Source organism: Castor canadensis, chromosome 6 (assembly GCF_047511655.1).
Source record: "Castor canadensis chromosome 6, mCasCan1.hap1v2, whole genome shotgun sequence".
Taxonomy (NCBI): Eukaryota; Metazoa; Chordata; class Mammalia; order Rodentia; family Castoridae; genus Castor; species Castor canadensis.
In genome coordinates this window covers 2,906,567-2,915,183 of record NC_133391.1, presented here as the reverse complement: position 1 = coordinate 2,915,183, position 8,617 = coordinate 2,906,567, and the positions used below count along the sequence as shown (strand labels likewise).

The window sequence follows — 8,617 nt, the reverse complement described above, 5'->3', positions numbered from 1 at the left end:
CAGGACGCGCACCCAGCCGCCCCTTGATGATCGGTCCGCGCCCCACGCATGAAAGCAACCCGGAGAAGCAGCGCGGGCAGGATCTGTCCTGTGCGCCCTGCCGCGTCCCCAGGCCCCGCACTGGGTGTCTGCAGGGCCGCTTGGCGGCTCGAGCGGGTGCGGGTGGCAGGGGGGACGAGAGGGGGCCCAGGCGCCCAAATTCCATCGGGGAGGCAGAGCCACGTCTACACCCGGACCGCTGCCCTAATGAAATGCCGGCTTGGTTCACCACGCCGACAGGGCGCACATTTGAAAAATGCAAACGCCATTGGCAAATCCAGGGCAAATAGGCAGAATTTTTATTAGCAACTAAATGATTTATGGCACACATACCCCGCCGTCACAATTACGGCGTCTGGGAGCATCCAGGGGTGAAAACATTAAACATTTATAAAAATAGGCCTTTGTTGTTTTTTTTTTCCACCCCGCAAGCCTTTTGCGTTATTCTGCAACTCTCTCAAGATACATATTTTTTCTTGAGCTATATTAAAATAAGAAAAACATTCCAGATCCCGGGCGGGATAAGGGGGTGGAGAATCAGGGCCTGTGCTCCGAATATTGGAGAGAGATGGGGGTGGGGAAGCGATGGGACTCCGGCGTGGGAGGGTTTACTTGGAACCCACAAAGGCCTCTGGATGAGACTCAAGGGCGCTCGGTGCCCCCCTCCCCAGCCCCTTCTCCTGCCCTGGCTTCCAGCAGCCTCGCGCAGATCCAACTGCAGTCACCCCCCGCCCCTTTCCCCTAAGGCACACAGACACAATACCTCCTTTCTCTAACACCCCCCTCTCTCGGTCTTTGCTCCTTGTTGTCCCGGGGCTGCACCGGGCGCCTCCCGCCGCCCAGGTTGCCACTGAGACCCGTGCGCCCAGCTCCAAGCGCGGCCACCACCGCTAGTTCCCTTCGGCTCCGGCTATTTTCGTTCCTTTTCTCCCCTTCTCACTTCTCCCTCCTCCCCCTGCGGAGCTCCAGCTTCCAAAAGAGGGCGGCCTAGAAACCAGCGCAGGAGCTACAGAAGGGCAACTTGAAACTGCTCTCCAGAGCCCGAACTTTTTTTTTTTCCCTCAAATTTATCCTGGAATTAAATTAGACACCCCCAGTTCGTTCCCGAACCCTCCCTTTTATTTCTAAAAGTGAAGAAAATAGAACGAATGGGCGCGCTAACTAAGCTCATCCCTCCTCTCCTCCAGTAAAGTTCCCTTAAAAATGGATTTTTCTTAAAAAAAAAAAAAAAGATAGGAGCAGTGCTAAAACGCTGAGTCCGCAGAGCGGGGTGAAAAGAGCGGGCTTCTGTTTTAATTAAAACCTTATCACCACGGTTGTTCTCCAAGGCAGGATCGCCAAGGATTTGTATACTTCCAAGCGTCCTTTCGAGGGTAGGTAAGCCTAGCCGGGCTCGGGTGCCTGCGGGGCTGCGGATGGGGTGCGGGGTCCCTAGGACTTCTCCCTCTCGCAGGGTCCGCGCGCTTCCTGCGCCCCCAGCCTGGTAAGATCTGCAGCGGGCAGCTCGCAGAGACTCAACCCAGAAAGGATTTTGCTGAAAGCGCAAAATAAAAGTACAAAGTCTGGGGGATTGGAGCTCCCCTCCCCCTCAGGCTGCCATGGCCAGCCAAGCACTTTTGGGCTTGGCTGCTGCTTCCTCTGAGCTCAACAGATTTTTTTTTTTTTTCCCGGTCTCGCCCTCCCTGGAGGGGGCGCGGCGGATGGAAGGCGAGAGAGGCCCCCAGCCAAGAGGTTTTTAATATTACACTTTAATAGGTTTCAGAAGGCCCCGTGGAGAAATGCTAATAGGCTGAAATGTCAGAATCGAGAAGGATTCAGCTTGCACTCAGCCGATCTAATCCTTTTTTCTGCTCTGATTTTTTTTTTGGGGGGGGTGGAAGGAAGAGAAAGGGGACGCCCACGCCAAGAGGGGCCTTTGGGGAGGGGCGCACGGCGCAGGGCGCTGCAGCCCAGGCTGGGGCGGAGCTGGGGGGCGCGCCCCGGCCGCGTTTCTATAGGAACCCCTTTTAGAAGATTATAGACTCACCGCTGCCCGCCGCCGCGGCCTCTCCAAAATATCAACGAGTAACCATCTGACACCGCATTTCAGGGGAGGGACCCGCAGGCTGGGGCAAGGGAAACGGGCTTCTCGCCTGCCCATCCCACCCAACCGCGCTGCTGGGGGAAAGGGGGATGAATTGCTGCTTTGTTTTAAAAGGAAGGAAAAAAAAAAAAAGAAAGAAAAAGGGAAAAAGCAGCCCTTGTCCACCGCGCATTCTAGAGGCGCACCCCAGGGGAGGTGGGGGGCCCCGTCTCGGGGCGCAGGGTGCAGCCCGCCGGGCTCCAGGCCCTTCCCGGCTCTCTTGGCTTGTCACCTCCTCCTGCTAGCAGGAAGCTGACAGGCGGCCCATTAAACCGCGCCTTGCAAAGCCCTGGATTGCGGCGACAACCATCTTCCTCTATTTTGATCACTGAGCCCAGACGCTGGAGGAAGGGGGTGGGGGGGGAGGAAAAGGGAGGAGAAGGAGGAAGGGGGGGCAGAGCTGGTGGAGGGGGAGGGCTGCCTAGAAACGGCTCGGAAAAATTCTCACCACCAGTTTTGATCATTCAGCCCCGCCGAGGGGAGCCTGGAAACTGCTGGAGCCCCGAGGTCCGTAATTGGTTTTATAGGAATGGCTGAGGGCCAAGGTGTTTACATGTGCGTGATGGGCAGCGCTCTGGGCCAATCCGCAGCGGACGGGGGCCGACCCAAGGGGGGGCGGGCGCTGGGGAACAATGCGTGTTTCTTAGCCTGGTAGGGCTCCCCTCCCCCAGCCCCCCCCCCCGCTGTTTTTTTTTTTTTTTTTTTTTTTTTTAGATCCAGCGAGAGGAACTTGAAAGGGGGGTTGTGTAACGTACCTTTTCCAATCCCGGGCTGTATATGGAGATTTGGGATTCTTTAAACCGGCGCTACCTGGATTTTATTAAAAAGCTGGGAGCTCGGCGCGAGGAAAGCTGGCTTTTCCGGGGGCTGCGGGAGCCGGGCCGCGGGAGGGCGGAGGAGTTGGCGCGCCGAGCGCTCGGCCCGGGGAGCGGTTTTCTACCAAAAAAAGGAAAGGCGGTCAAAAAGTGTGAGGTGGCCACGGGATGGCGGGCGGCAAGGGCGCATAGCTGCGCCGGGAGCCGGGGCCACCACCGGAGGAGTCGCTGTTGCCGGAGCCCGGAGCTGGGAGCCCCGTCGCGCCAGGTACGCCTGCCGGCCCTGCGGGGCGCGATGGTCTCCAAAGTTCTGCAGATCGCCTCCCCCAACCCCACCCCGCCTGGCCCTCGGGTGCACGGGGTGGGGGAGGCCCCCAAAGCTCCCCAGCTCCCCAGCACGGGATCGGGGAGGCTTAGGGATCGCAGGGACCGAGCGCCCCGGGGAAGGGTTGGGGGCGCGCCGTTTGCGCCCCGGGCGCCCCATCGTAGCCCCCAGCCTGTCCCAGCTTGCGGGAGGCGGAGGACATTGGCAGAGGGGCGTCGGTTCCCCGTTCGGTTCCCGGCAGGCGGCTGGGAAAGCCAGGGACGCCGAGACGTTTTCGATTATAGGCTGTTTTTAATTAAAAGCCGGAATTCAGCCATTTTAACTGCATTTAAGAAGGGGGAGAAAAGTAGAAAGAACGCAGCGGATCCCGCAGATGGCCACGCCAGCTTCTCTGCCATTGCCAGGGTGTTCCAAAGGGGGTGTGGGGGCTTCATCCCGACTTCCCTAAAGTGGGGGCGCCCGGGCATACTTTAGGCGCTGGCTTTTAAAAGAAAGGCGCCCTAAGAATATTGTTTTCTTTTTTTTTAAATCACGGGAAGCTCCTCGCCGCCTTGAGGTCTGTATCCTCGGATGTGGACGTCTTAGATTTTTTCCAAAGTAAACGCGGATCTGGTAACCAGAACCTGATGCGAGCGAGCTGGAAAGGGAGGGAAGAAGAGTGGGTGTTTGTAACCCAAACCATGTTAAAATAGGCGCCCTTCGCAAAGTTGGGGGGGTCGGAGGCTGGAGAAGGGAGGCCCGGGTGGGTGTGAAGCTCGGGTGCTGGGCGCGGAGTTGGGGCGCAGGGCGAGCACCCTGGAGCAGGGTGGCTTTGGTGTGATCGGTGGTTCCAAGGGTGCCCGGGCCTCCCGGGGTCAGGAATCTGAGCTTCTGCGGAGCGGGCGGGCAGGTGGGCGGGCGGACAGTGAGAGAAGGGTGGGTTTCAAGACCCCTGTCCTGTCTGTCCCCACGGGAATCAGCCAGCGACAGCTTCAGATTGGAACTACAGGAGGATTTACCCAACGGCTGGGGGAGGCGCCCCATCGGCCGGCCAGCGCTGCGGTTCCTTTTGTAGGTCATTTTGGGGGTGTGTATATGGAGAAGCTAGGGTAGAAGAAAGATAACTTGATTCCCGCTTACTTCCCTCCGGACGCCCCCCCAAATCCTCAGCGTCAGGCTATGTCCTCCGGGCCCCAGGATTCCCAGGCCCGGCTGTTAGAAAACGAAAGCAAACCTTGTTTTGAAGGTTTCTTTCCAGTTCTCGGGCGACAATGCCACGTCTCTGGGTCCTGGAGCTCAAGACTGCAACTCACAGTGACCCGATTGGGGCTAGCTTCTTTAAAACAAACAAATAAATAAAATAAACCCTTTTCACTCCCTCCCACCCCGAACAACAACATCCAGCAGCAAAAAACCCCAAACCAAACACTTCTTCGGTGGCTAGCAGGGCGAGCTCAGGCAAGTCGAACTCAGGAAAGGGAGGCGAGGGCCCAAAAAGGTTAAATATTAAACTTTGCAGATCTGATAGTGACCTGGTGTTTAGGGACACCTTTCCAGCAGCTCATGGCAAGATTTCACAGGTTTGAACCCTGGAGCATGTGATCCCCTGGGAAGAAAACACTAAGAAGGTTTGTATTAAGCTGTCCGGGCGCGGCCGGCCAAGTGGATCCTTCTCCAGCTTCGGGAGGATCCGCCCGGTGGCCGCCGAGGCACAGTCCCGGCTTGGGGCGCACGGCGCGCACCTGTCACTTTCCCGAACCCGGGTCCCTGGGAGCTTGAAGCCATTAGAGGAAGAAACATGAATTTTGACTTTTCTCGAAAAGGGGCTACTCCCGATTTCATTCGTGGCTGCCAGATCTGCGCTCCCTGACCCCAAAGGGGAAAGCGACTTTGGGAAACTTGTTTATTTGTTATTTTATTATTTCCTTTTTTTTTTTTTCCTTCTCTGTGTTTTCCGTGGCTCGTCTCCTTCCCCCGTCAAGACACTGTGTGCGCCAGCTCCACCGGGCCACCCGGAGGGGCCCCACCACCGGTTGTCCCTGCGCCCCGGGCCGCGGGCCCTACGCCGAGCGCAAGCCCCGCTGGCCGCCGCCATGCCCGCCGCGGAGCCCCCGCCACCCGAGGACTCTGGGACTACGTCGAGGCCGAACTTTTAAGTCCCACTGAGCGAGGCCCGCGGGGCCGGGTGGGGGGGCTGGCCGCGGCACTCCCGCGGAGGATGGATGGCCGAGACTTCGGGCCCCAGCGGTCCGTGCACGGCCCCCCGCCACCGCTGTTGTCCGGCTTGGCCATGGACAGCCACCGCGTGGGTGCGGCCACTGCCGGACGTTTGCCCGGCCCGCTGCCACCCGGGAAATACATGGCCGGCCTCAACCTCCACCCGCACCCGGGTAAGTGTCCCGCGCCGCGTCGCGATCTTGGGGAGGGTCACCCGGGAAGTGGCCAGGACTGGACGGCCGGTCCACCGGGGTCTGTGTCGGGGGGTGGGGTGGGGGGTGGGGGTTGTGGGCTCCCAAGGCAAGGAAACAAACCCTTGGGGTCCAGGATAGGGGCCATTCCCGAGGTCCCACTGGAGAGAAGAGGTGCTCGGCTTCGCTCCCAGGTGCCCGGACCTTCCCGATCGTCCCAAGGCTCTAATGTTGGCGGAAATGAGAGCCACCCGGGGACGGTCCCCATCCTGGACAACTGAAGTTTGCAAAATCTGAGCGAGGAAAGAACATACCAGCGTCCCCCCCACACCCCGTCCCCGGGAGCCTCCAAACTCCCCGGAGCTCGGATCTTTTTCTTGGCCAAAATGCCTTTCTCTGCGTCTGATGGGCCTCGGGTTCCGTCCCCAGATTCGTCACTCTCGCAGGCCTTTCTCCAGCCCTGGGGAAATGCGGGATTATGGTGACCCTCGTCACCCCCCACTTCTAGGACCTTGGGGAGCTTTCCTTTTCCCAATAGGAGGGCGGTGATCCCAGCCCAGGGGACTTTGGCTCTGGCGGAACGAGGGCGCACGGCGCGGCGGGGTCGCCGCCATCCCCAATGTAGGGAAAGCAGGAGGCGCGTGGAGCGGATCGGCCCGGCGGGGTCCCAGCGGAGGGGACACCCGAGATCCAACCATGAGAGAGGAGGTGGCTTTCTGGAGAAGGCCTGGGTGGCATTCGCCATTTCTCTAGAGGGCTGCGTGGACGACACCGGGAGGGCGCAGCGCGGGGAAGGGAGCAGCTGGCCGGGTCCAGCCGAGCGGTGGCCGCCGGGAGCGGAGGGACCTTTGTGGGTGGCGGTGGTGGCTTCGGGAGCCCTGTCCCTTCTCCTCCTCCTTCTCCTCCTCCTCTCCTGGCTGTTGCTTGCTTCTGCATCTGGCCTTAAAGGAGAAGGGGGAAAAAAAATCGACCTTTTTAATTATTTTTGCAACCGTAAGTTTAGGACTTTTGCAGTTCCCCGGGGTGCCCCCACCATGCTCCCCTGGTCCTTGGAGTCTTGGAGAAGTCACCCCCCAACCCTCCAGGCCGCGCTCGCTGATTTTGTCTCTCTCTTTTGATTTTTTTTTTTTTTCCTGCTGGAACTTTTCAGGAACCGGAGTCTGGGGACTCGGCGGGACAAAGGGCCTTTGTGAGGCACCGGGCGGGGGAGGGGCGAGCGGAGATCCCCGCCGGCGGGGGCGCAAGGACCGGGTCGCCGCCCTGGGCGCGCGCGCGCCTGCGCCCCTTGGAACCTGGGGGGGGTCGCCTTCCTCCTTCAGGGACAGAGATTTCTCCTGAGTGGCACTTTGTGGTCGAGGTGGGGTGGGGGGAACCTAAGAACCCCGCCCTCCAGGCAGGACTGGGGATGGCCCCGGAGTACTAGGGCCCTGTCTGGGCCACCCCCTTGTGCACACCCTGGGTGGCCACAGTGATGGGGGTGCGTTTGCATGGCTTTGGGGGCTCTCAGAGCGGGTTAGTTAGTGTGGCCTAGGGTGGTGACATGAGCTCCTGTGTCCTTGGCTGCCTGGGCTTTGCTTTCCCTGTGCCCTGTCCCCAGCCTGGCAGTGTCTTCATGGAGCTGCTAGATAGCCACTTCCCTCCGGTGGCCTCTGTGTGCACAAAGCACCAGGCCTGAGTTGAACCTGACCACCTAACACCCATTTGGTGGATGGGAAGGCCAGCTTAGGAAGTCCAGCTGGAGGTGGCCGTGGAGTCCTGTGTCCAGCTTCCCTGACTGTTCTGCAGCAGAGGTCGTAGAAGAAATGGCAGGAAGGCCACTGCCACCCTCTGATGTCTTGCTCACCTGAGAGGGACAAGAGAGAATTGTGGGGCCTGCAATCCTTCACTCCTGGACCCTAGGCCAACGCCCAGAGCCAAACCCGCACTAATCTCATTAAATACAATGTGAAGGAGGAATTGTTCAGGCTGGGCTGATTAGAAATTCCTCAACCCAGTCCTCTCCCACCCCATTTTCTTTGTGGGGTGCAGGTGCTAAATTTCTGCTTCCCCCAGGCACCACGCTCTTCTGTCTTTGGCTGTCAGCTCCTTAGGTCTTGCCAGCTTTCTCAGCCCCATCTTTGTTTACTTTTGGACAGAAAAGCCCAGAGAGGCTGAGCGATTTGCCAGGGTCACACAGCACTGTGGTGTTACCTTTGGACTGGTTCCCGTGGAGAGTTTGGTGGAGACCTGGCCGTGTCTACAGGTCACTCATTGTCCCTCCTGGGCCCAGGGAACTCCCCTTGAGAGCTCGGACCGGATAGCTGCTGTGAGGGTCGGATGAAGGGGACCGTTGCTGTGCTGTGTGTCTGGCTAATTGGGTTTGGGTCCTACAACTTTGAATATTGCTGCAGTCAGTTATAAATATTCCCTCACAGCCTGTTATTAGCAGGGTTTTGTCCTTGTTCCCACACCCTGCACTGAATGGGAGTGGGGACCACGACCAGGACAGGGAGGCACCCTACACTTGGGCCCGGCCAGTGGACAGTAGGGGACCGGGGAGTGTCTACAAGGCCCATGTTGTTCATCTCTGGAATCCAGCCTGTCAGCCTACTGCGGCTGATTTAGAGAGATTGATCAGTTAGGACTGGGATTTTGGAGATAAGGACAATTTCCAGAACCCTTCCTTCTTTGGTCAGAGACAACCATGGAAGGTTCTGGAATCTGGCCTAGTTCTCCCTGGCTCTCCATGTTGGCTGCCTCCCCCTACTTTTTTCTCTTTTTTGCAATCCTTTCTTCTTTCTTCTCTTGTTCATTTGCTTAGCAAATAATTTCCAAGTGTTTCCTGTGAGCCAGGCACCGCTCCCGGGCCTGGAAGTGTAGCCAGCCGGTCAGACAGACAGACAGAAATCTCTGGCCTTGTTGGAGCTCACATTCTAGCACGGGAAGGAGG

At 58.8% G+C, this 8,617-nt stretch overlaps 2 protein-coding genes across 14 annotated transcripts in view; one reads left to right on the top strand and one right to left on the bottom strand.

The window, feature by feature from the left end:
• Window positions 1-315: 315 nt before the first annotated feature.
• On the bottom strand, window positions 316-6,806 carry LOC109694865 (uncharacterized). Of its 7 annotated transcripts, XR_012448737.1 has the most exons (8): window positions 6,722-6,765; window positions 6,535-6,629; window positions 5,812-6,148; window positions 4,515-4,616; window positions 4,300-4,384; window positions 2,917-3,938; window positions 2,066-2,783; window positions 316-1,573 (listed from the first exon to the last, which is right to left on the bottom strand). XR_012448737.1 is itself a non-coding variant. In XM_074075491.1 (7 exons), the coding sequence occupies exons 1-4, from the start codon at window positions 6,431-6,433 to the stop codon at window positions 3,746-3,748; spliced, it is 1,002 nt and encodes a 333-aa protein (XP_073931592.1). In that variant the 5' UTR covers window positions 6,434-6,806; the 3' UTR covers window positions 316-1,573; window positions 2,066-2,196; window positions 2,610-2,783; window positions 2,917-3,745. The 7 variants fall into 7 exon arrangements, 4 of the variants coding, with proteins under 4 accessions (XP_073931592.1, XP_073931591.1, XP_073931590.1 ...); XR_012448736.1 differs by having other exon boundaries at window positions 6,535-6,804; XM_074075491.1 differs by having other exon boundaries at window positions 2,066-2,196; window positions 2,610-2,783; window positions 5,812-6,806.
• Tnrc18 (trinucleotide repeat containing 18) overlaps window positions 3,131-8,617 on the top strand; it is a 70,672-nt gene continuing 65,185 nt past the window's right edge. For 6 of the 7 annotated variants that reach the window (XM_074075484.1, XM_074075482.1, XM_074075483.1 and 3 more), the window contains exon 1: window positions 5,499-5,670. In XM_074075484.1, the coding sequence (XP_073931585.1) occupies window positions 5,499-5,670 (172 nt within the window). Of the gene's footprint in view, window positions 3,245-5,498; window positions 5,671-8,617 lie in introns of those variants that run through there. The other variant, XM_074075487.1, reaches the window with a different exon arrangement.